Below are 26932 nucleotides of genomic sequence, written 5' to 3'. Positions count from 1 at the left end.
TAAATCACTCCATCTTACATTTTGATCTGCTGATCACAGTGCATGACCGACCTGCTATCCAGTCAAATTAGCTAAATAAAGGTCTACACCGTCTCTTCTAGGATCATCTATTGTAAAGTGGTGTGAGTTTTCACACAACTTGACATGTAGGTTACACTTTCAAGTCATCTCTTTGCTCAAAGGTTTGCTTTCTTTTCTTCCTCCAGGACAATTAGATTCACTTATTTTAAAATAAATCCATCTACTTATATTTTTCTACTGATCATGTTTGTGGGCCAGATTCTGCCTTGTTTGGAGACACATACATACAATATTTTTGATAAGATACTGGGGCTGAATTTGCTGTAATTTTTTCCATCACCTTGGAAAACACTCTTCCTCTTTCTTTCCCCAAAATCTAGACTCCTCCTTCCCCAACACACAGTGACATATTCAGATAATTTTTGTCTGTGACAAAATTCAGTGACAAAAATCACGTATCTACACATGTCCGTAAAACCTGATTGGTTTCTCCATTTTTTTACTGTTTCCCAAGTAGAATGAAAAGATAATTTTTAAGTTATAGGCCATAGAGATTTCTCACCAAAGACAGAATTTGTCTGCACACTACTTTGAGAATCACAGGCAGTGCCTGGTCAAGCAAGAAACATTAGCATGAGCTGAGCCAGCACAAGTATAACTGTCAGTCTGAATTATTGCCCACTCTTATACGGCATCAGTGGAGACTCTAGCATGGGGTGGAGAGCAAAGTTTTTCACTGAGCCTGGATGCCACTTCATAAGTCCTATCTGATGAAACTGCTCATATAACCAATCTGAACTATGCATGATCTTGCTCTGTGTCACTGACCTCAATCTAGCAGCATACACCTAAAGTTTCAGTAAACGTGCAATGAGAGATAGGCACAAGGAGCCACATTTCAGCTCTTATGCTGCAGAAAATCTTGTTTAGAGGAAGAGAGAGGCCAGAGGGACACGACTACAAAAGAACACCTTCCTTCCCTTTTGGGGTGGTTGCTATTTAGAAAGGGAAAATGCGTAGTACTGCACAGCTGAAGAAACAGCATGACACATTTATTTTTCATAGCAACTCGCATACGAGCTGCTGAGCCCTTTATGGAATTAATTATCCAAAATACATGATTTCTGCCCAAATGAAGAGAAATGGTGGTGGGTTTCACTTGGCTGAGACTCTGCGAAACTTAGTTCTTTCAGTTGAAATCTCACTTCCATTTCAAAGCAGATAGAGGTAGAACTTTTCTTTGGGCTCAGCAGATGTAAAGTATATTAAAGAATATTGCTTAAAAAAGAAAACAAAAACAAAACACACAGGCACACCCCCAGCATTTCCTAAGTAAATTTAAAGGGAAAAAAATAAGGTAGATTTCATCTGCACAGGCCAAGAGGACCAGAGGGCGAAAAGACAACATCTTTTGTCTGACTTTCCCCTAAGTTAGAGGGCTAGAATCTATTGCATACCATGACTTTTCCTCTGTGCGTGCCAGCAGGAACCTGGCAGCCCCCTCTGGAACTTTTCTTAGAGGGTAAGGGACATTAACAGGCAGGTAGTCATGCTCTCCTCTCCTTTATAACTCAGAGTTATAGCCGGGTGGGGGGCACAGGACAGAGGCAGAACCCCATCTTCTTGTAGAAACAAAGGAAAGCGTGAGGCCTCAAAGAGGAATAGGCCATAGCAGTGGTAGATGCACTACTTCAACCTGTGCTGGGGGACTCAGCCACAGGACAAATCCTGGCCATATGTAACTGCGTGGCAGCCAGAGAACCCGTGGTCGGGCTGGGATTCGGCCATAGGTGTGTGTGAAGCTGAGGAACAAGACTGCACACACTGGAACACTTGGGAATGAAACCTTTTAAAGAAAGGCAATAAATATACAGGAAAAGAATAGGTGGAGGAACAGAGCCTTAAGTCTGCAGACTAAAATTACTTGTTCAGTCAAGCTGGCAAAGAGAAAAGCATAATTGGTGTTTTAATTCTGGCAAAAAGGGAGCGTTTTTCCAGGCTGGAGATCACTGCCATGCTCTCTGAAAAGAGGCCGAAGAGCAACATGTGCTGCTGCAGCTGATTAACAGTGCCACCAGCCGGCCTGTTGGAAGACTGCCAGTTCCATGACGGGGAAAACAAGGTAATGTACATCTACCCACCACTTTTCACCCCAGAAATCCTCACAGTCAGACTCTGATCCTGCAAGCCCTTTGCCAAATACCTAGGGGCTGTTCCTGCGAGCAGCTGCAAGAAACGACTTACCCACAGAGGTGCTATGCACCAAAACTTCATCAGGGTCAAAGGAGATCAGGAATCACTTGGGGTTCTCTGGTAGAGCTAAGAGTGAATGACAGAGTATCCAACTTAGGAAGGCTTCTTCTAGCGTGGAGCACACCAGTCAGCATGATGAGCCATGTCAGAATCAGGCCTGAAATTATTAAGTAACCAGATGGTGCTACAGAGGCAGCGTAAATGCAGCCAACGAGATGTGTGTTGGCAATTAGATATTTAAAGACATACTTTCCACTGCTCGTGGGGTGATTTCCTATTGGAAGCTGAACTTTAAGCTGAATTAAGTTTGGCACCTCACAGTCTCTCTAGTCAAAACACTTATTACGAGAGCTACTATTGCCTGGTTGTACTAAAAAAAAACCACCCCTAAAAAATATGCTAAAGCCAACAGTGCCAACAATGCAAAAAACCAGGAAAGTTCTGTTGCAATAAAGACAACATCAAAAACTCTGCATTAAGATTTCCTTAAAGTGAATCAAAGGGTCATGGAACCTTTCACATAGCTTTTGTAAGGAACTGGTTTTGCCCAACAGTTGCAACAAAGAACTGCGTAATGAAAAAGCACTTGTGGGCGAAGGAAAGGTGTCATTTATAAAGCCAGTCTTGAGTCTGGGCAGCCTTGCACGCCTTTGCCAAGAACACTGGTCAGGATTTTGCTTGATTGTAAGCATGTGATTATGCAGCTGAATTTGATATTTGAACAAATATAAAGTCAGATGGACTTCTGGGGAACTGGAACAGTATGAACTGTTTTTACTCTGTGGTTGTCATGTGGTGTTGTTAATGCAGACAGCTTCCTTTCCACTGAGATGTCTATATGGGCACGTATGCAGAGTCCCAGGTAACCACTAAAAAACTGGTTGAAACAAGGTATAATGAGACAAAGGATGAAATGTGAAGCGGAGAAAAAACATGGGCAAACAATACCATATTACAAGCTCTAGCAATAACTTAATGTAATGGGTAAGAACTGACCATCAGTGAAAGTTTAATTTTCCATCTCCAAAACAGATTCTGGGATTAAGCCAACATCCTTACCCAACGACTGAACTCTGAAGTAGTCTCATTCCTCTGCAGAGCAACTGACAGTATGTAACTGTTCTGGCCAATAAAGGCGGAGAGATGGGGCGAATAATGGCTGCGTAAGGCATGTTTCTGAAGTGGATGCATACAAACTGTCTGCATGATGTTGAAAAGATCCTGGGCTTTTTGCACGTTTCTCAATGAAATTACTGCATCTTCATGGCTTTGAGACTGTCATTGAAGACGAATATGGTTGTGAAGTAGAGGAAGAGCCTTTATTCCTAGGGAAGTAGTATCTAATAAGAAGTGTCAAGGAAATGCTGTCAAGTGTCAAGGAATGTCAGACAACATGTCCACTAAGAGATTGACTAAGGAAGGAGGCAGAATGCTTTGAGTACTATTCTTTGTTTCGGGTTTTCAGTTTCACAGAACTGCTGACTGTGGCAGTACAGCAAATGCATATCTTCCTAGAGAAGTCACAAAACACAGCCTCCTTTGTAAACCTTTGTTTCCTTTCCTGGAAGGTGAAAGCAATGAGCTATTTTGTTATAAGAGCCTGTCCCAACACACACCAACTCCACCATGTTCAGCCAAGGAAGCAGGTTATCACTTGCTTGGAACATTGTAATGGTTTTTTCACATTCTCACTTTTGCTATTTTCTGAGTCACTTCTGTTACTCTAAAATTCCAATCATCTCCCCCACAGACGTGGCATATACAGATAAGTGGATGGCTTTCAACAGAAGACTAGCACCTAGTTCTAACAAATTCTGACAGGTATACTGAATCACACTACTCTGTCATTATCACCTAAAATGGTGAGTCCTCACTGTGGAATGAGTACCTGGACGACGGCAGAGTCAGAGACACCAAGTTTTTAGCTGGACTGTGGCATCTGTGCCTTGCCCCGTTTCCTTGCTTTGCATTCACCAAGATATTTAGGGGATCATTTCAATATTATATTGTGAACAAAATAAGATACACTCCAAAAGGATACATAAGAGTGGGGATACCCCGTGTTGCCAAATATTTTCGGATGAGCCGCTCGGTACCGTACCAGTTGAAACCTTTTGTTGCGTACCCGATACGTGGAAGATGTACTGTTGCTGAGGAGGAGGGAACAAAGAGTGCACACTCTTTAGGACAAGATACACATAAAGAAAGCAATCTAGATAAGGACTTCAAACTACCCCACAAGAACAGAAGAAATATTTTGGAACACAACACATCTGCCGTGGAGATCTCACTCTTACCTCACTTCAGAAAAAACAGTACAGGAGAGGTGGATATTGGTCACCTTCTTTAGGTGCAATCACACATGTAAGGATTCACTGTTCGACTGCACAGACACTTACCATTCCTTTTCTTGGCTGCTAAATAAATCTTCTTCAGGCCCTTTTCCAAAGCAGACAGCTTAATGCCAGACAAGTTGTTGGACCGATCCCGGTGCTGAGCTACAATCAAGGCCAGCTAAGGAGAAAACACACAAAAAAATTGAAATGGAGTCTATATACAGTGCTAAGAGACACAGTGATAGCTGCTGGGAAAACTGCATTACTAGCTATTAGCTTTAATAAATAAGAAAAAGATCTCCTTTTCTCTAATGTTTAACTGCAACTTAGCCATGTTCAGTATTCAGTGTCATTGTTACTGGGAAAAAGACGTAATTTTCATTTCACACAGCTTCAAAAACACGTGGACAGAGCAACAAAAAAAGGAGCTTCTCCTTCTCACCAAGTCTTGTCCTTTTTTCCTGGATTTTTTATCATCAATGGGGAATAACAGGGTTCCTCCTAACTCCAGGTCTGTCCAGAAAACAAGAACAGAAAAACAACAAAAAAATGAGTCCTGAAGAGTCAACAGGCAATCAACGCAGCAGGGATTTCACTGTCACATTCTGTATTATTCTCCTTGGCTTTCTTTATCTCACGACGGTTTCAGCAGTCAGACCCTTTGCCCAGTGAAGCAAGACAGATGTTAACTCCATCCCACCCACCCCGAGACACCCCAACACACATCCCAGTTATGGAATGAGAGACACTGGAACAAGAAGAAAGCATCTCCCAGGAAATTAGAAAAAATAACAGGTCCACCTTACAGCAAGATGTTCATTTCTCACCAGCTGCAGGTAGCTCAAAACTGCTAATACATGCTCAGGAGAAGATTAGCGCTTGGAGGGAACCAAAGGCTCAACTGAGTACTGCCTGAGGTGGCTTTCATCCTTCTTCAAAGCACTTTGACAGAAGATGCAGTGCTTTGTCTTATATAGTGAAAAAATCCTGTAAATAATGAACAAGTTTGGGGTTTTTTTGTTTTTCTTTATGACTTGCAGCATGGATCAGAATGACCAAGCCCTATGCAGAGTTCTCACACTCCAAACAAGTCAAGTCAAAGCACCCACTGTATTACTACTTTCAGAGCTAGGGATGCAGATATCTGGAGAAAGAGGAAAAAACATGAGTTTCAAGGCATCCAGGCACCTCACTCCTGCAACATCAGTGGGATTTAAGCTCTTTCAAGTATCTTGGCCTAAGGTCATGTTTTAATGTCTTACCTTTCATCTTTCCTGCCATCTCATATATTTTCCTTGGCTGATCAGAACGAGCCTCCAGAGCTGTAAATAAACCACCCCTTCCCCAGCGGCCGGAGTCATCTAGAATGAAATGACAAGTTAGACTCCTTTTAGAAAGCAAGGCTGAAAACCACCCCTGCAGGAAAGGGACCCACTCTGTAGAAATGCAACGAATGATTATCAAAAAAAGATATGGGAACCACACACGAACTGAAGTCAACCAATACTCAAGGGACCATCCTAGAGGATAAACCTCAGCCCTTGAGAGAAACAAACTTGTCACAGTTCCCTGAAAAACTCTGTGGGAAGGATTCCTTCTTACTGCCCACTGAGGATGCTCAAACAAGCACTAACCATGGCACTGAGCATATAAACCTGTCGGTATCCTCACATACGTGCATAGAACATGCACCCAGTATGTGCCCAGATTGGTGTCGGGTTTCCCACAACTAGGTGTTTGTTATTCGTGGGCTTTCACTTTTACTTGCCATTTCCACTTTAAACATGAGGTTTTGTGCTGAGTTTAACATAAGCCAAAGCAGATTATAATGTTCTGCTGTAGCCCTGGTAAGAGAGAGGCTCCTACACTGATTCAGGAGGAACTCTAACGTGAATTTCTCTCCCTCAGCTTTAATGTCTTAACAGAGGTCCTTAAATTAGGAGACTAGCCTAGAGCCTCTGTACTGTCAGTGTTGAAGTGAGCACCGAGATAGAGAAACTCTGACCTCAACCTCTGGAAGTGCCCGTTTCTCTCTGCTGACTGTGTAAGGGAGATGGCTTTCAATACCTCAGTTCAATCCCTACAGCTGCCATGGGATGAACAAAAGGCCCAGCTCTCAGGAGGAACTGTCCCCACTTGGCCACAGACATAAAATTTCAAGCCGTACAGGCACCTTTCAGGAAGCTCACCCATAAATCCAGAGAGGGCATGAAAAGACCCAAGTACACCTTACTAGCACTTGTGTGTGGGTTATACATGGTGGAGTAGAGGCTGTATTGCCTCTGCACCATTCAAGATTAAGTCAGGCTCAAATCCAAATTATTTCAGTCTGGATGGGAATTAGAAACTACTGAGCTAGTAGGGACAACTCAGACTCCCTGTCCACCTCACCCAACAACATTCCTGTTGTTAGAAGACCCACCTAGGCAATGGACAATGATGGCATCCTCCTCTCCTGCTTTGGGATAAGTGACATCTCCCATGACGTACTTGATATAGTTCAGGTCTGCATCTTTGTAATCTAAATCCACATTCAGCCCAGCCTCATTCTCCTCAGACTCTTCCTCAGAGTCACTTTCCTCTGAAGGCAGGCAGGTAGATGTGTAATGATTTGCCTCCCACCAGGCCATCCTGAAACAAAAGAGAAGATGATGTTCAATGAAAATCAAAGACTGGGGGCACACACCTTGTTTTACATCATTGCAGTGAAACACAGGAGACTGAGACCTGCATTCCCTCTGCTCCCCTCCCCTATTTTAGACCAAAACAAAGTTTACCACAGTTGTTATCTGTGATATTAAGAGCCACATGCCAGTGTGATAAACAAAATGCAAAATGCATGGAAAAAGTAAGCATATAATGACGGGAAAGGAGCTACTTAGAGTGGTGAAAAGGAGGAACACCTAGGAAACGAGGAGAAATTTAAGACACAGGCCAGAGTCACAGATGTCAGTCCAATACACAGGGGCCAACTGTGACATTTCAGAAAACATCTCCCAGAAGCTCACTGTACATTCAGATATGGGGTTCTTACTCAGGTCACACTCTATGTATTAAATTAGATGTGAACTCAGACAGTGCATTCAGAGGAAAAGAACCCTTGCTAGGGGCTCAAGCCATTTTCCCACCTTCACATCCCTGTGTTATGCAGTTTGAGCACACACAGAGAAACATCCTGATGTATGAAGTTAACTCTCTCATGAGGGTGGGTTGCAGCCATTTTGTCATCTCCTCCCTTCATCCCCAGCCCCACCTGCCAGAGCAGATACAGAGCACGACTTGTTCTTGTCAATCAGACACACATTTCTAGTGTAACAGACATCAGCTTACTACTAGATGCAGTACAAACCATACTTTTTCTTGTGTTCTGCCTCTGCTTTTGCCGCCTTCTTTTCCTCCATGAGCCTTGCTCTCTTTGCTGCTGCTTCTTGGCGCTTCTTCCTCCTAGCCTCCAGCTCCTCTGCGCTCAACAAGTGCTTCCTCCTAGCTGACTGTTCCCGGAGGCCTGTGAGAAGGGCCTGGAGGAAGAAAGAAGTATCATGGAAACAAACTGCTCATCTTAAAGCCATGTCTGGTGCCCACCTTAATCTACACTCCTTTCCCATTTGCCTACTTGTCCACAGGTCTTAATCATCAGATCCCAACTGTTACATAATATGTGGTTTTGTGACCTAAGTTTATATGACTGCCCTGCATATCGTATCTCTGATCTGTTATCAGAATTGCTGAATTGTCAAGCCCTCAGATTCAAGAGCCAGCTCTACTACATTGACATCCAAATCTTTTAACGTGCCTTTTGCAAGCTGTAGGTAAAGAGCAAAAACTGTCAGCCTCATTTTCCACAAGCAAATGAAAGAGCATCATGTGCCTCGTCGTGTCTTTTGTCTTACATTTGCTGTGTTCCGGAGAGCTCTCCCTTCTTTACTGGTCTCTTCAGTCAAGGCTTTCTGAAGATCCAAAAGCTGATCAAATGCTTTTTTGTCTTCTCTGCTGGGTTCTTTTGAATAATCTTTGCCTTCGTACACATACATGTGATCTTTAAAAAATAATTAAAAAGCGTAAAAAGGAACTGAAAGCCACTAACACCTAAAATGTACAATGAGATCAAAAGAAATTTGGCTTCTCTGTGACACTCTTCTACCTTCAGCAGAAAAACACGTTCACTCTCATAATTTTTTTATATGACCAGTGTCAGCATCAAGTAGAAACAAGAGAATCAACATTTGCTTCCTTAGGCAAAAGCTTTTAATTTAAGTCATTTAGACTGGCAAAGAACCTTTCTTCCTATTTTGGTCAATTAACTATTTTAAGTTGTGGCTCCATTGCTGTTCTCTTTGGTCATTCCATCTCTGCCAGCATCTAGCTTTGCTACCTAGTTAGAGACAACTCTTGTAAAGGGACAGCAAGCTTTTGCTTTTGAATTCCCAAACAAAATAAAAGCACAGAACTCTGGCAGCCCAGAGTTACTGCTCATCAGATGAACTATCTTCCCAATAACTACTACACAGTGTGGTACCACTGCTCCTCTAAGTTAGCAACAGAAAATACCACTCTTTACTAACTCTCAGCAAATAATTACTTGTTGCTGGTAACTGCTGCAGGATGGACAATACCCAATCTGCAGGGCCACATTTCTGCTTCAGTCACAGATCTATATTTGAGTGCTACTGTGTACTCAGAAATTCAGTCTTTCTCACCATGACACTAGAAGAGGGAAAGTATCCTTAGAATTTATTCTCATATAGTATGGGGCTATGAAAAACTACTCACAATTGTGTGGTATTTGGACTGGAAGGTAGAGTACTGAAGACAGAGTAGGTTTGTTCTAGTTTAGACTCCATGGTTCTTATCTCACATTTTGGAATTTTTTAAGGTCTTTTTAGCTTGCGTTTTTCATGGCCAATGATCTTTTGTTGGGAGATAAATACAAAACACCTGCTATATAGGCTTTCCTTAAGTTACCATTATATCTCTAAAACTGTAGATCTATCTTAACGGTTCTCTGTGAGAAAAACAGCATCTACAATTTGGGTATTCCCCTTTTCTCATGAATTTCACATGGGGTCTCAAAATATTTGAAGCACATGAAGGAATTCAGCTCCCCAGCCACCAAACTGGGCAAGTGTTGTTACTATTCTCTTACAAATAGGCAAATAAGGACACAAAAAGAAGAAAACTACCAATAAAGGCTCAGAAAGAAAGTTTGTGGATAGGTGACAAACAACATCCAAGTCACTCACCCAATTACAAATCCACTTTTCTTCTTGTTGCCTGAAAAATGCTACCCCTGCCTGGGAAGCCTTCTCTAAGAGCACCCAAGCGTCATGCATTTCATAGGTATTTAGATTGTTAACTTACTCTCTGTATCCTCCTCTTCACTCTCTTCTTCGCGTGGTAGCACAACATCCGTTACCCACTTCCCTCCTTTTGTCTCTCCAAGGATGTTCTCTAGCTCCACATCTTGTATAGTACTCCCCTCAGAGGAGAGCAATTTATCCAAGCCAAATTTCAAGATTTCACTCAGCTTTAACAAAGAGAAGGGGAAGTTCAGTATTAATATCTCCTAATTCCATGCCAAGCTTCCTCAAGCTTCTCAGGCTTAAATGCAAAGGATGTATGAGTAGAGAAATCTAAGTCTTAATGTTACCTGTCAAAATACTTATGCTTCAACACGCTTAGTTCTCTCAGCACCTAATGGGACAGGCCCCTACAACGTATCTCCCTCAAACAAAACCCATCCAGACTTGAACGGTCTTTTTTTTCAGGGCTAAATGACAAAACAGCATTGTACTGATTGCTTTCAAGAAACTTTCCTCATAGCCAGAAAGATCAGGCTTGTTTTTGCCCCAAACACCTTTAAAACAAAAGCTTAAATACCACAAAAATCCACAGGGAGAAAAATATCAGCATGGAATTTCCTATGGGCTCAGTTCCACTTCTCCCATGGAAACTGCAATTGCTGAGATACATGCTGATGGGGCAGGGAGGGGAGGCAGCAGGGAAAAGGATACAGCAATTCCAAACCTCTTCCAAGTTTAGCTGCACACAGGGGATATATTCTCCTAAATGTCACTTTGCTTGAGGTTTTCAACCCAAGTTCTCAGCACAATCTCAGCTTTCAGGTCAGAATTATAAATCATGCCCTGACTCCTGAGACACTGTATTTGCCAAGAGGTCAACAGAAGGTTGACCAAGTTTCAGACTAGCAGCCGAAAGCTGACTTAAGTACTTATCATCAGCTCTGTTTGTGAGAGAAAAGTACCAGAGACAGATAAGTTCTAGAAACAATGAGTCAACTTCCAGTTTAGACCTGTTACAATTGAAAATAAACAAGTAAACCAAGGAAAGGCTCTGCCTTCCCCTCTTCTCCAAAAAAACACACCCTTTTTCAGCAATGGATACGCCTCAATGTTGTGAAAACTGTCTTCAAACATCAGATCTTGTCTGGACCTGGGATGTCATTTTGGTTCCTAAGACATGCAAAAGCTGATATATCAACGTACATCTCCCCCAAAACGTGTTTGGATAGGTTCATATCAGACATAAATACAGAAACACTCTGGGGCGTTACTGGAGTCAAATAGCTCTATTTTACCTGTAACTCTGCTGCTCCCTGAGGCTTGGGTGCTCCCAGAGCAAACTGACCCCCTTCTACGATGGCATTTGTCAGCCGGAGCTTAGAAGCAGCTCTTCGGTAGATTATTTCTTCAATTGTATCTCGCCCAATCAATCGGATAATTTTTACAGGCCTTGAAAAGTTTAAGAAAATTCTTATTATTTTCCTTTTTTGAGGTGCACTAAAGCTGTTTCCTTTCATGGAGCACCATCCCCCCACCCACTCCTTTGGTAGAGAAAAAAAGGCAAGAACAAAATCAACAAAAATAAGCAGCAGAAATGTAATGCTGATACAATAAAATCAACAAAAATAAGCAGCAGAAATGTAATGCTGATACAATAAAATCAACAAAAATAAGCAGCAGAAATGTAATGCTGATACAATTGCTTCCTGACAGAGGAGAAATGCTCACTGCAAAAGCGCAAGCAAACGTCCAGATTCCCTCTCCTCCTCCAAATCTACAAAGCTCCCACCCTAGACATATGACAAGGACAAGACTGCATGAGGCTGCAATAAAAAAACGATGACATAAAATCCTCTTTGCTCTCCTTCTTTGATTTTCAATCTATTGTCCTTTAACCCTCCACTGCCTATGGGCAGGGAAAGTGATACTGAGAGACCAAGAGAGTCAGCAACCACACCAGAAGTAGCGACATTTCTCACTTGTGCTGCCCAATCCGGTGAGCTCGTGCTATTGCTTGCAAGTCATTTTGCGGGTTAAAATCACTATCGGTAAAAATAACTGTGTCTGCTGCTGTCAGGTTCATGCCAACTCCACCTATAAACAAAGAAGAAAGTCACAAAATATGTCACCAGCAGAACATAAAGGAGAAGCTGGAGAATTTATGCTACGCAAGATTCTGTCAGATTTGATCAACTGTACCTAATTCAATCCATCTCCCAACCCCAAATCTAAGCCTCATAAGGATCTGAAAGGGTGGGTAAGCCTTCCATTTCCAGCTTTCAGCTTTCTGCAACAGCCCCAAACCAAGCTGTACTGTGCAATGTAGTCAAAAAAGATAGGGTGCAAGTGAACCAGTGCAAAGTGGAGTGGTTGTCACAATTGAGGAACTCAGACATATTCTTCCGCTGGCAGGCAGATTAACGCAGCAAGGACTGGCTTCACTGAGGCTACAAGGGACTGCCTGAGTCATGACTTGGCTGCAGCATGGAAGCTACAGGTAAATACAGCGCTGGAACAGTGAAAAACATCAGGCCTAACTATACAATAACCAGAGCCTAGGTATATGACTCAAAGTTGCTGAGGTTAGTTTGGGCTCTCATGGAATGAAAAGAAAAAAAATACAGTTAATTTTTTTTTTTTTAACACCCACTATTATGACTATATATTATAGTTAAAGAGGAGGGAGCCTGCTGCCTTATATTTCTTTCAGCTCATGCCAAGCACTTCTTCACAGTAATCAGAACATCCCTGCAAGTGGAGATGGTTCTGCACCTGCAAATCTCGGTCCATAACATAACAATGATGGAAATACTGTTAGCACACCCATTCCCAGCTGAATACAAGATGTTTTGGCCAGATGTAGCAATGCACAGTAAAAAACAACTCTTAAGTCTGGCTGACATGGGCAGGGAGAGTTCAGGCACCATGGTGAGAGACACATTTATTCCTACCATCTAGCGTTAGGTGCTTCTCTTTGGTCTCTCTCTACACTCCCCTCAATGCACTGCAGTATCACCGGAGCCAGGCTCATCCAGGAAAGTCTGACCAGAAGCCCAAAGGAAAACTTAGTTCAAGTTTGATGTGTGGATCCCTCCTTTGAAGACAAGCCCGCCTCGGCACTTGCTTGAATAGAGAGACAGGGAGGTTTGAAACTGTGTAGAAGACAGATTTGCCTGAGGAGCTAAGAGGGGAAGAAGCACAGATGGCAGTCCCATGGTGTTCTCTGCAGTCTCAGAATGGTAAAAGACTCTCATTTGAGTCTGTCTGCCAGCTAGAAAGCATGTCCATGCTCAGCAAACTCGAGAAGCAATTCCACCAGCTTACTTGAAGGAAGCCTGTGCCCGCCTAAAGTCTGGTGCTTGCAGAAATAAGATGCTAGTGAGATTCCTTAAGCTCAGTCTGGCACAGGGACAGGCACTATGGGACTTGGAATAAAAAAAGTAACTCAAGTGGCTGCAATATGAAAAGTATCTTGACATCAGATGCCAAAAGGAAAGCACAGAGAACAGATATCCTAGCTGAGAGACCCAAGTTTAGGATGTGTCTTGTCTCCTTCAAAAATCCCCCTTGCGAACAGGTTCTGCAGGACTCAGAATTCCCCCAAATCTTGCCAGAGAGAGCAAAAGAAGAGTACAGAAGCAAGATGGGTTGTCTCTCCTTTCCTTACTCACCTGCTCTGGTGCTCAGCAGGAAGATAAAGATGGGCTGTTGACCAAAGTTCTTAATGGCAAGGTGTCTCTCTTCACCTCTAACAGAACCGTCCAGCCGCTCGTAGCTGTAGCCTTTTCAAACAAGCAAAATGCACGTTTCTGAAATTGTGTCTATGCTCTTACCCTCTTACCTCCTTCTCTGGTGTCTCACTGCTGTCCTGAATACGCCAAATCCTCATGCCTTGATTCTCATTTTATTGCCTTCAAGTCCTTAATTCTTTCCCAGTTAAACCCGGCATAAACTGAAGTAGTGACCCTGACTTCTAGATTGACTGTCAGCAAAGGGTAATTTAGCCAAGTCTGAAGCAGAGACTCTTAGCATTTAATTTACTGCTTGGAAACACAACATGAAAATTCAGAGCCAAAGTAAAAGAACGTTAGCACACAGTCCCATTTCAGACTATGCTGCTCTGGCTCTTGGCCCCACAAAACAGGCCAACAACCATTGGATCCTCCTTATGCAAACTCCCACAGCCTTCAGTGTGTGCTTTCCTGTGGGCAAGCAGTATGGGATATGGCCCTACATTTGGCTTTTTCCTGCATTATTAGTTGTCCAAAACCATAAACACCAAACAAAAGCCTCTTTCATGAGAAATCCTAAGTAGGCATGGAGCCATGTGGATTGAAACAAAAGAAAATGTCCCAAGAACACTTTGGTAACCTTGCCAAAATGGTCTGATCCAATCTGCCCTCGCAGACATATCGGGGCCCCACTGCCAACAACTGTTTTAATCAAAAATTAATTTCCTGGTATGAATGTGGCCCAATTCGTGTTTTATGCTGGACAAACTGAATCTAGAGCAAGCCTACTGCCTTTAGTGCAATTACTTCAGGACTCAGGTACATAATCGAACACAGGTATATAATGAAACGTTGTTACCCTGCTATCTGTTAGCTCCATTTTATCAAGGAACCAAAGCTGAAACTACTTTGAAGAACAACATTTAAGTGCCAGCTCATTTCAGGCAGGTGGTAACACAGCAAAGAGCTGAACTCAAGACCCTCCAACTCACAGCACCATTGCGATAATATGGTTTCTATCTACTAAGAAGCAATAAATCCTCACCACAGTCCCTTCTCCCTCCCAGGCAGATGAACCAAAAATCACAGGAACAATATATGGCAGAGATCATTAGGATAAGCCCTCTGCTGCCAAAGCGTGCAGAACATACCTCTATAGTCCATGTAGTCTTGCAGAATATCAAGCAGTTGAGTCATCTGGGAAAAGAGCAAGACACGGTGGCCACTGGAAGAAGAACATGAGACACCATGAGCCTCAACATGCTGTGACAGTGTTTCACAGAGTGGTAGAGAGGTTACAATGGCTTAACCAGTCACTGTTACATGGCAAGGCCTCATCACCCATGTAGTCTAAGCCTCACAGAGTCACGGCCCATTCCCTCACCACATTTTCAGCCCTGTGTCCAGATGCAACCAGTCAGCCTCATCTGCCATCATCAGTCACCATGTCTAGTCTGGAGTCACAGAGACGTAACAAGGCTCTGGCACAGCTCTGCCAGATGGATGCAGCCTGGTGAGGATCCAAAGGAGCCTGTCTAAAAGGATCCTCAGCTTCAACCTAGCATCAGGAGGTCTTCCTCATCACATGACCTGCCACAGCAGACTGCTCTCAAATCACACACTACAGAGCATCTTAAATGCTGGGAAAATGTAATACAGCATCTCTCTGACAGCAGAGCATTTCTTCCTCCAACAAATGACCCTCAAAGATCAAACTCTGCCTACAATTGTGTATAAGTGAGAAATCAACTCTCCTCCCTCCCAGCTCTAGGCCTCAGTGCTCTGTTTAAATTAGACTTCACTGCCAGAACACAGGCGGTTTTAAGTCCAGAATTTGCACAGGGCTGGTCATGTGGCACAGACATTCAAGGGAGAGGCACCCACTCACAATGTGCTACACAGCAGAAGGACAAAGACCTCCACAACCACATCAGAACTTCCCAAGGTCTGTTGAAGCTCTGTCAACAGAGCACAGCACCATGAGTTCTGAATGCTATTCCCAAAGCTGAAGTTTCAGTTTATCCTTGGGTTTTGGTCCAATCAAATTTGTTTTTCACAGTTGCTATGCATTCTGCCTCCCAGGCTAACACAGTGGAAGCTACTCTCAGGAAACCCACGGTCAAACCAGATATGCTGAATACCATGTCAGACGGTTATTCTCCCAGGTTCCCCAATACGGCAAATACGAGAACATGTGAGAGAGTTAGTGAAGTGTTTTGAGAAACGTTTAAAGGGAGGCTATAAAAATCTTTGAGGTTCCTCTACCATCTCTAATGCAGCTCCTTATACTGAAATGACTCCTTTCAGGTAGTCAGTAACGTGCAATAAATAGGGCAGTGCTTGCGTTGTGATGAATATCTGCTCAATCTATGGCTACATAAGGTAGTTTGACCTCCCAGTTTACCTGTTCTCCCTATATCAACCCCACCCCGTCTTACCCACCCCGACATGACATACCCAGCATACAAGAATGAAAGTAGTTTATCCAACAAACACAGCTTGCCACTGGCTTCAACAATATGGTCCCCAATCTCAAAGGGTTCTGGCTCAACACCTGGAACAGAAAGGAGTTTCAGAAGCAGACCTAATACTATGCAAGTAACAACTCAGTTGTCAACCTCAGTTTGTCTGCACCACCAACTATCACCAAGCAGACCCCCATGATGTTTCCTTGAGAAGTGATGGTCCTTCTCTGTCTCTAAAGAACACCCTCAGTAGTTCCCAAAGCATTGTGATTTCATTCTTTAGGTGAGAGTAGGTGCATTGGTGGGAAAACAAGCGGGGAGCTGCAGTAAGAAACTCAAGACTTCCCAGAGTCCCCTACTTTGTTCCTCATTATTGATGAACTGTCGTATGTTGGAACTGGTCACAAACTCACAGCTGGTTTTGATTCAAGTACAATGTTGTTTATTACTTGCTTCTTCTAAGCTTTGCACTGCCAAGCAATAATAGAAAAACACTGTGCAAATCAAGAAACTTCTACTTCAAGAGAGAGGAGTGCTTTCTTACCATTGAAAAGGTATGGGTGGGCAACGCACTTCCGAAGCTGAATTAAGACATTCTGAAGTGTAACCTTCCTTCCTGTTTCACTTTCAAATGCATCTGGAACAAAGAGCACAGAAAAGGATTTGAGCAGCGAAGCCCACGCTCCATCAGTGGGTGTGACTGGGAATGTCCGGGCACCGAGCACTGCTCTGCAATGCTTCACATCTGCATTTGAATTCCCATCTCAAGACTAACACATCTATTTTCGTGGGCCAAGCAAAATTTCCCTCACATTCTTTGAACAAGCCTTTAGAAAAAGACCCTGATGAAAACTACTCTGCCTTGTCAAACTCCCTGGAACTTTCTGGACTCCCTGGAAAGGGTCACTATCATTTTTCTAAGAGCGAATTGTAGATCTAGAAATCATCAAAAATAGTGAAAGAAATTTGGTTCAGTTCATTTGAATTTTCCAACAAAAAAAGTAATACAGCAGAGTCAAGATCTACTGGGCAACCAGGATGTTAAGAAGGGTTGTATTTTTGTGAGAAGAAAAAGAGAGCATGTGCACATATGCTGACTTTAGAAGAAGGATCAGGCTGCCTGGTGATGCGTGTGCAAAGTGCCATTGGCTCCTTGATGCACCAGGCATTAGCCCTAGAAGAACAAAGGGTCTCCATCCCCCCAGTTTTACTTTCCCCACAGCACATAAGCACTGGCAAGCCATGTGATGTGGTATGTATAGATGGAAGAGGAGGAATTCAGAGAGAAGCAAATACTTTCTCTCTCATACTTCAGGATGCTTTGCTACAGTTAGTTCATATGTACTCATATACGAGTCTGTGGCTGCATTGTCTATATGGCCCTGTGGTTTCCTAAGGAACTCATATCTACATTCAGTACATTTAAATTTGCTGTATGGTATCTGTACTACTATTGGAAAATTTGTAGAGATCCACAGGTCCAAAATTTCCCGTACCACCCTTTTGCCTGAACACAAAAACATGGGATAGGAGCAGGCTTACCTGGTGATAAATATTCTTAATTACAGGCTGGCCCAAAGCAGAATCCTGAAGCTGACCCTCCCCAGCTCTGCAAAAGCTCAGCTCTAGATTCATATGTCTCTTATTTTATCAAAAGCTAAAAACCACAAATCAAGCAGCCCACAGCACTGAATTTGGCATATTCAGTCTATGCATATTCTGCAGGCCAAAGTGTCTTCTCCTTCACTATAACAGAGCACAGATTTACAAAATGAATTTTGGTTATAAAATTAGCTGATAGGGTTCAAACCTCTCAGTTACCTAGATCTTTTGTCAAAATGGCCTTGTAGTACTTCCTTTGCAGAGCTGACATGCCATGGTACAGAACCACTTCCACCTTCTTTGGCAGCTCTGCAGCCACCTCAGACTTGACTCTTCGAAGCAAAAACGGCTGCAGAAGATTGTGCAATTCTTTGGCTATGCAGAGGCAGGGAAAAAAAAAAGAGGAGATTATTGCATTAAATGTAAGGAATTTTTGCAGTACCTTCACAACTATACTTTCAAAATACATGTAAAGGAACTTTTAGTTCTTTCAACTATTAGTGAAATGATTCAAGACCAATTTTACAAACAAAGCAAGCAAAACACAGCTGCGTACCTTAAATATGCACGAGCTACATTAAGGTAGGTAATCATTACTTCTAGTGGCTTTGTTTTAAAGCTAGTCAGCATTCAAAAAAAAGGCAAATAAAGGGGACACAATATGTCTGCTTCCTAGTCAAGACAACAGTGGGTTCTGATTCAAGTACAGCATTGCTTATTACTGACCTGGCTCACTCTCCTTTTCAATCGCCTGGTAATACTCAACAAACTCTTTCACTTGTTCCCTAGGAAAGATGTCAGGCTCAATAAAGCTGAGTAAGGAGTACAGTTCCTGGAGGCTGTTCTGGATTGGAGTGCCTGTGAGTAGCAGGCTGAAGCCTACTGAGAACTGAAAGAACCAGCACCAAAACAAAATTATTAGGAGAAAATATCTGGAATGAAATGTTACTTAATATACAACTCCACCCACACCACTCTTAAGATGACAGGTGGCACAGAACTGCCTGCAGAATGCTGCAAATGTCTGCCAAAACCATCCAATGTAAGGTATGGTGTGACAGTCAAACAGCTCCACCAAACTGACTCGAATGCCACCAATGCAAGGAAGACACTGTAAGCAAAATAAGAACAAAGTGCAAAACTGACACCATTAAAATTCTCAGATCCATGGCTCAACAGTCCAATACTGCATACTCAGTGTTAGATAATAAGAGATGACTGGAAAATGCTGTTGGAATAGGATAGAGAAATGAAAATGCAAAAGACTGTGTTCCATTTCTGTTTGCTGGCAAACTGACAAACACAGCAACATTATCTAGTCCAAGTTGCTTACAGTAATCCTTGTAAAGAGACTTGGGGATTATGGTTACCTTTGAAAAAATACAAGTCTTCTCTCAAGTTTGGTAATAGAAAATATGTTAAAAGGAGAGCTAAGGTGAACCATGCCTATTTCTTTGTGACTACAACCAAAGCTCCTGAAATACAGATACCACGCACAATACGTTTGGAAGATGTAAGACTTTCAGGAATGTAATAAAAAAAATTATTTTTCAGGGTACTGTAGTTCATTGTTAGTGATGTCAGCCCAGACCTAATGCACGTTTCACCGCCATGACAAGAAGTGTAGCCTTCACTCAGGCATTCACTGTACTTTGGCAGGGTGCTTTGGAAGCTGGAGCAATTCTACTAATTTCAATTAAAAAAGGGTGGTTCCATTAAAGGGGACAACGGAAGTCAATAGTTCACGACGTGAGGTCCCATGAACTAGGCAAGGGTTCCTTCACCCTCCCCGAGCTGGAGACAGCCTCTTGTTGCTTTAAATTGTCTTAGGTCAGGCAGACTTCTCCAACATCAGTAGCACAGCTGTGGTTCAGCACTATGTTGGGCTGCTTTACATTTTTCGGTCCCTCAAATGGCGTCAACGTGCCAAGCCCAAACATGAGTCAGAATGAGAGATAAGCTCCAAATATTGCCCACCTCCATGCAAAGCCAACAAGATTATCTCTCTGCCACTAAATATGAGAATCTGTTCACCAGCTCTGACGGCAACTGGCTGTGGCTCAGAGCTTAATAACTACTCAGAGGAGCAGAGAATCTGTATGCTATACTGAAGATAAAAGGCTTTAGACACTAAAAGATGGATGAGCTATTTTACCTCAGAAAGCGTCTTGTAAAGCAGAGAACTTTGATTTTTCAGCCTGTGAGCTTCATCTACAACCAAGGCAGCCCAGTCAAAGCTGAAAAAACAGTATTCTTCAGTTAGGGGCAAACAATTAATTCTTGTCAGTACAAAAAGACTGAAATAAGCAGTGGCTCTGCTTGGCTGTACTTGAGATGGTCCTACCCCATGAACCACAAGCAAACATCACAAGCAGGGTGGGAGGAATTCACAAGTACTGTTTTCAAGAGCTGACGCAGCTTCTTAACTATAGCCTGGATGAGTTTTTCTGAAATCAAAACTAAATTCACTCAAATTTGTTACTTCTCTGTCCACCTCTCTCCCTTCTATGGGGAAAATGATGCAAGCACAAGTTAGTCAAACACCCAAGTAGGTCTAGAATTTGTAACAAGAGACATGTGAAACTATGCCCTGGCACCTGTGCAAAACCTAACAACTATGATCAGGTAGTGATGGCAGAATGATTACAAGCCTTTTGCAAATCACCCAAGACATGACCTACACCTTGTTCTGGGCTTGATATACGCAGTGTCTCATCAAGTAGGCTGCAGAATCACCGGTGACCTAGTAGATCTACTAGGCTTAATACAAACTCCAGATCTTTTCAGCCTCAGTGTTCATGACTGCTTCACCACAGACTGATTCCCACATAGTCAAGTCTGGCTGATGGGTAGGCAGTAGAGGGAAAGTATGACCCTCCAGGTTTTCTTACCCATACGCTTCTCTTTCCAGTGGAATACAAGGTGTGGAATCACAGGGACCTACATTCTCCCCACAGCTCTTCTGCATCCCTTGATTCCCCACTTTGCTATTTAAGAGTGGTTCTCCACTGCCACTATAGTGCAATGTCATTATTCTTATTCTAGAGGCTCAGCAACTGAATCTCTCCACATGAGATTAGAACAGGGCTCTTGCTCAACTCATTTGTGTTGTTGCACTGCTTGTAAGTGGTGGTGAAGACATCTGATAACTCTGACCCACCTTTACAAGTGCTCCAAGTTCTCTGACACAGGACAAGGTACAAATGATTAGCACTTTTTTTCAGAAGGAATACTAGGGGGCAAAAAAACCCTTAAGTGACATGGCTTTGAGGTTATGTGTAGCCTTAGAAGTAGGAATCTGCACTGGAGCTGACATTTCTGTGATACTAGGGCTAGTTACTTGCTCTCCCTGGGTACTACATCCCAGGGCTACGCTGGAAAATAAGCAGAATCATGTGCAGCAGTGCAGGACATGACACAAAACTGTAAGGACTGTATGGCCATGGGTACCTTTCATAAGGCCTGGCTTCTACCACCACGTGTTCACCTAGCACAACCTGCTGTTTCCACCAGTGGCCAAGGGCAGGTGCTTCACAGAAAGACAACGGGGCACCCACAGTGGGCCTGACTAATTCTGGGAGATCCAAAACTGTGTCAGTGGGGGCCACTGGGTTTCTGCTCCTACAAAGATCCTGAGCCATTCGTGGCATCTGGCTGGCCCCAGCATTTGTCACAGCCCTTATCACTCTTGCAAGGCATTGGCGCTATTACTTAAAAATATGAAAATTCCTTCCCATTTCAAGTGTAGGCTTCTGTATAATCCTGCACAGCCACGGCAATACTTCCCACAGGCTGAGCTTCAGCTGTATAATCAGTCTTACTAGAAAGCATAATGCTCCATAAACCCTCCACAGTTCTGACTGGTGGCAGGAGGCAATAAACTTCAGGATATGGTATTAGCACATGATCACCACAGTATAATGCAGATCAATTTCAGCAAATTTTGCAGCTAATACCTTTATAATCTGAAGCTTTTGAAGACCTCCTCTGTTCTAAATATCAATCATCTGGACTGATATTTAGTGTACTACTATAAACCACTATGTATCACATTATTTTGACTCCACTGGCTTGAAAACTGTCCTTGGGGGAAGTTCACGTACATCTTAGCTGACATTAAAGATTCTTCACTGGAAGTTGATAAAGGCAAAGCTCTACTCACAAGCAAAGAACATCCTTGGCTCTTGTGAAACACGCGTGGGATCTCACACACATACAAACATGCACTTAAGAATCGCTGACAGATGTGCAGAATTAAATTTGAAACAATTAAAACCAGACTCACGATTTTAGAAATGCTGCATCCTTCAGACAAATCTGCAATGAAAAGAAATGAACGGTGATTTATGACTTAAGTTAATACACCAGTTAAGACACAGAACATCTTTTTGTCTGCTTGCAAAATCTTGTGGAATGAAGGAGAGGGGAATGAAGCCACTTCTCACCTGAGAAAAGTAACATGACAGTATTGTAACCACAAGCTGTTGTGGTCCTACATTTTAACTCTTGTCTGGCAACACACCAGCAGTAGAACCTCAGAGAATTAATGGAAATTTACACACACCATAAATGCTCCTCACCTCTGCGAAATTTTTCATATCTTTCTGACTCAGTGAGAAACACCATGCACTGTCAGCATCACAGTCTTTTTCACTCTAACCAAACATGCTTCAGTGGATTAATCTAAGCTATTACAATGACCTGACAGTATCCTAAAGCATAGACATTGTCTGCCCAACTTCAGATCCAGAGGAAGAGAAATCAGGTCACTCAAGAGAAATCCTTAAAAAGCACAGAATTTTATCATCAAGAGCATGTGTCTGTTTTCTTTACTCAAGGTGTGATACAGCTATGCAGTAAAGCTGGAGTTAAATTACACGATCCTAGGGACACAAAAACTGCAGGAACTTAGATGAGTTGGTGAAATGGGTTACAGAGTAGAAAATCACTGAGGAAGGTCAGAGATGAGTACAGAGGACAAGGCAAGAGCTGGGTGGTACAGAGTTATGGAAAAGGTGAGGGAAAACCCGAGCCCTCCTCTTTCAAGTGACAAAGACATCATGTACCTCATATGTTGTCAAGAGCACATGGAGGTGAGATCGCTCTTTCAGGTTCTGCTGCAGTTTGGGGCGCTCCTCCTTGTTGCCTATATATGTCGCAAAGGAAAGACCTGGAGCAAACCTGTTGCCAAGAGAAAGACAGAACGAAAATGGTGAGCCAAGCTAAGTCTTTCATGTGTTTATGACCCTGGACCCCATTCTCAAACATAGCTACAGCACAGATAATGAAAACCTCCTACCCAAACACCCTGCCCTCCTGTGAGATCTGGCTGGATCTCAGCTTCTGAATCTAACCCCTTCCTGATTCATTTGCATCTCAGGTTGGCACCTCAGCTGCTGGTTCTGGTTTGGACAAGTCCCAAATAAACTGCGTTCTCCTAGGTCTCAAAAGTCCAAGGCACATGACTGAAAACCAGTCTCATGGCCCATCTGCTATTCTGGACTGAAAAAGCTCATGAGAAGGAGGTGAATGAATACGGTTTGCCCAGATGCAACCAAAGAATTGGCCTAAATACAGGCAGACAACGTCTGCAGCAAACAGGTCCAAGTCAGGGCCTCAAAAATATATTCCTCGTAGTCAAAAAGCAGATAAAACGAGTTCCATGGAGGAAGAGCTGGAACCATAAAATTCTTCCTCATTCAATCCCACCACTGATATTTGACTAATATTCCTCCTGAACAGCTGTTCACTGCTGACCTATGAAGGTATGCACCTTACCCCAACTATTCCAACCGCAAGTCTATCCAAATCAGGCCAGCTCGCTTTAGAACGTAACCCGGATGACTTCAGATGCTGAGAGACAGCATCACCCGACAGCCACATAGACAGGCTTCTGCTCTAATCTTTAACTTTCTGTTGTCCCACTTAAAAGGAATCTTTGGGCTCCAGCTTAAAAATGTACCCAGCAAATGTGCCATCGGCACAGTCACTGCGCCCCAGTGAAGGTGGGTTGCATGCACAGATGTAATGTATTTTGCATGCATATGTGAGCATGCCAGGAAAGATACTATTCAACTTGGGTCTTACCTTTCATCATACAGAATCCTGGCTGTCTTCAGCAGATTTTGCCTAAGAGAGCCTGAGCATGGAGGGTTACAAATCAATAAAAATCAAGGAGCTAGTGGGGGCATTTGGACTGAAAGTCAGCCAATCCTATAAGTTAGAGGAATTCATGTATAACATGGCATTGTAAAGACTATGCATTAACTGCATAGCCTGCATTGATTTGCTGGTTTAGAAGCTTCCTTTTTTACTTTTTTTCCTTTTGAAAGGAAGAAAACTGTTGGACTGAGCACATTTGAAGAGAATCTTTGTAACCTGCTGTGCAAGAATATGATGAGCCGTGCAACTGTTGAAACTTACCTCTCAAGTTCCTCCTTCCAGTTGCTCAGAACGGACAGAGGAGAAAGTATCAGAAATCTCTCTTTGTTCTCTACTTTTTTTGTCAAATAAAGAAGTAGAGAAATAGTCTAGAAGGCAAGGAAAATAAATTTTTTGATAACAGGGAAAGGGTTCAGCCCAATAGCCTGAATCTACATAAACTGTCTCCTTGTTGAGCTCTGTAGCTAGTTCCCACAGGTTCTCTAGCACAAAGCAGAGCTAACAGAATACCAAATGAGATCCACCATCAATGACAGAAGTGCTTAGATCCCAAAACGTGACCTCGATATCTGGAGGCCCTTTCCAAAGACCTTTCTCTCACAGTCACAAAAAAGAAGATCTACCATACATCACTTTCTAAAACTACCAGTTTGTTCTTTAAGACCCACTGAATACCACCAGCTGAACCAAAGCACAAGCAGTCATTTTTCAACAAAACTGAAACCCCTTGAAAAAACTTACCATAAAAAACCAACTCTGAAAAACTTGCACCTGTATTGTATTGTATTGTATCCATGTGTTGACAAACTCAAAAATCATCTTGCTGCAGGTGCATCAAAATGACATCATCCTCTCTGTACTGGCTGGTACTGTGCTTCCAACTCCGTGCACTATGAATTATGCATTAAGGTGTCTGTATAAAACGGCCACTCATCTTTCTATAAAACCCCAACACCTTTTCAGAATGCTACTCAGGACTTAACAGTTGTTTTAAGTGATTAAGGAATGAAAGAAACAATGAGCTCTCTGAGTATGGACTTCAGGATGGGGCTGCTTAACTGACCAATCATTAGGGTGCTTTTTCTTTTTCATTCTGCAGAAACACTGGGCTAAAAAAATGTTAGGCAAAGATCAATTTCCAGAATAAGAAGACACACCTGACAAGTCTTCCCAAGACCCATCTCATCTCCCAGGATACAGCCATGCTGGATTTCGTAGCATTGCACCAGCCAGTTTACACCTTCTATTTGATAGGGACGAAGCTTAATGCCTGGGAATAAAAGTAATTTGTTACATTTACACAATTATCCAATACACTCTATACACAGTTACACCCTGAAGCCACCAGAAACACGTCCTGACCAGAACAGGCCTTCCCAAACACCTGCCTTACAGGAAAAGCACACCAGTTTTCAGCCAGAGCTGGTTTACCCTGCTGGAGAGCAGAGACACCAGTGTTACAGCAAATCCATTAAATTAAACCATATTCAGGAATTTGTGCACACAAAAATGCCCCAAGTCATTACAAAGGCCTGTACAAGGAACCTAATCTGATAATTAAGCTGCTACTTTGCATGCCTAAAAGACAGCTTCATTTTCAGCTCCAGACACTTTTAAAAATATGTAAGTACTAGATCCAGGGACACGCTTTAGGCTACCGGAAATGTTTCTAATAATCTGCTATTGTATAATAATAATTTCTCAACAAGATGTTTTCCAGTTTTCCTGCGCTTAAGATAGGGCAGACTGCAACTGCAGGCCATTGTAGCTACTACCACCACTGCAATCCTTATTATGGGGCACAATATGTTAAAACAAACACAAAACGAGCCAGGTAAGAGTTCTCAAGATCTTTCCTTGTACCTGGACTCAAGTGCTGTGTATTGTTAATAACTCTGTGGCACTGCTGCTGTCTTCTCCCTGGGGAAACTGAAACCCTAACTAGCAGAGGGATTGAAAAATGGGCTCCCCACAGCTAAGGAAAACACGCAAGCAGGCTGGATAGCCCAGGCGCTCCCCTTTTGCATCCACCCTCCAGGCAGCGGAAAGCATCTTAAAAAGCTTTCATGCTCAACATCGAACCACTCTGAGGCCTGATGATCTGCTCCTGAAGCACAGAGCTGTCGAAGGCTGTGCAGAGCCATGGCAACAGGAAAAGCGGGACTCGGGGAGCCAAGGCCCTGGCCTAACCACCCACCTAACTGTGAAGCCGAGGAGTGTGGGACTGAAGCAGCCAGGGAAGGCTTGCACAGAGCAGCAGTAGCCCACTTTTACAGGCCCAGGAGCCACGTTTATTTATTTTTGCCTTTATTTCCCAGAATCATCAAGGTTGGAAAAGACCTTGAAGATCATCCAGCCCAACCATTAACCTCACACTGACCGTTCTCAACTCCACCAGATCCCTCAGCGCTGGGTCAACCCGACTCTTCAACCCCTCCAGGGATGGGGACTCCACCCCTGCCCTGGGCAGCCCATTCCAACGCCCAACAACCCCTTCTGCAAAGAAATACTTCCTAAGAGCCAGTCTGACCCTGCCCTGGCGCAGCTTGAGGCCATTCCCTCTTGTCCTGTCGCTTGTTCCTTGGTTCAAGAGACTCATCCCCCCTCTCTGCACCCTCCTTTCAGGGAGTTGTAGAGGGCGATGAGGTCTCCCCTCAGCCTCCTCTTCTCCAGACTAAACCCCCCCAGCTCCCTCAGCCGCTCATTTCTTTCAGGCCCGGGGGCTGTTCACACAGAGCCCAGGCGACCACGCCTGCACAGCCCCAGGCCGCCGCAGGGCCCCTCCGCCATCCTCTCGCACAAACCGACCACCCCGACGCGCGTTCCCGCTCCCTCACCACCCCTTCCCCCGGGGGCAGCCCGGGGCCTGGCCGGCTACCGGCGGCGGCCCGCTGACCTGTCAGACCCCACCGGTAAACGTCCGCCTCCTCCACACCCGGACCCCCTGCCCGGGCGCTGCCGGCGCGGCGAAGCGCCTGGAAGAAGCGGGACATGGCGGGAGAGCCCGGGCTCGCCGCGGCCTGTCAGGCACCGCTACTTCCCGCCACCTCCCCCCGCTTCCC

The 26932-nt window shown here is 43.5% G+C and overlaps 1 protein-coding gene across 2 annotated transcripts; it reads right to left on the bottom strand.

Moving 5' to 3' along the window:
• Nucleotides 1–1054: 1054 nt before the first annotated feature.
• On the bottom strand, nucleotides 1055–26920 carry CHD1L (chromodomain helicase DNA binding protein 1 like). Of its 2 annotated transcripts, XR_012626727.1 has the most exons (24): nucleotides 26767–26920; nucleotides 25028–25140; nucleotides 24132–24238; nucleotides 22775–22889; nucleotides 21994–22025; nucleotides 19864–19945; nucleotides 18435–18597; nucleotides 17928–18083; nucleotides 16651–16743; nucleotides 16099–16195; nucleotides 14793–14866; nucleotides 13582–13692; nucleotides 11890–12004; nucleotides 11206–11359; nucleotides 9969–10134; nucleotides 8501–8646; nucleotides 7965–8128; nucleotides 7033–7241; nucleotides 5873–5971; nucleotides 5053–5123; nucleotides 4674–4788; nucleotides 4316–4424; nucleotides 3334–3614; nucleotides 1055–2431 (listed from the first exon to the last, which is right to left on the bottom strand). XR_012626727.1 is itself a non-coding variant. In XM_074853188.1 (23 exons), exons 1-23 carry the CDS (start codon nucleotides 26861–26863, stop codon nucleotides 3536–3538), a joined length of 2667 nt encoding a protein of 888 aa, XP_074709289.1. In that variant the 5' UTR covers nucleotides 26864–26920; the 3' UTR covers nucleotides 3267–3535. The 2 variants fall into 2 exon arrangements, 1 of the variants encoding a protein (XP_074709289.1); XM_074853188.1 differs by lacking the exon at nucleotides 1055–2431 and having other exon boundaries at nucleotides 3267–3614.
• Between the last annotated feature and the right edge of the window lie 12 nt (nucleotides 26921–26932).

Source organism: Strix uralensis, chromosome 2 (genome assembly GCF_047716275.1).
Source record: "Strix uralensis isolate ZFMK-TIS-50842 chromosome 2, bStrUra1, whole genome shotgun sequence".
In the NCBI taxonomy this organism is placed as follows: Eukaryota; Metazoa; Chordata; class Aves; order Strigiformes; family Strigidae; genus Strix; species Strix uralensis.
This window is presented reverse-complemented; position numbering and strand designations above follow the sequence as displayed.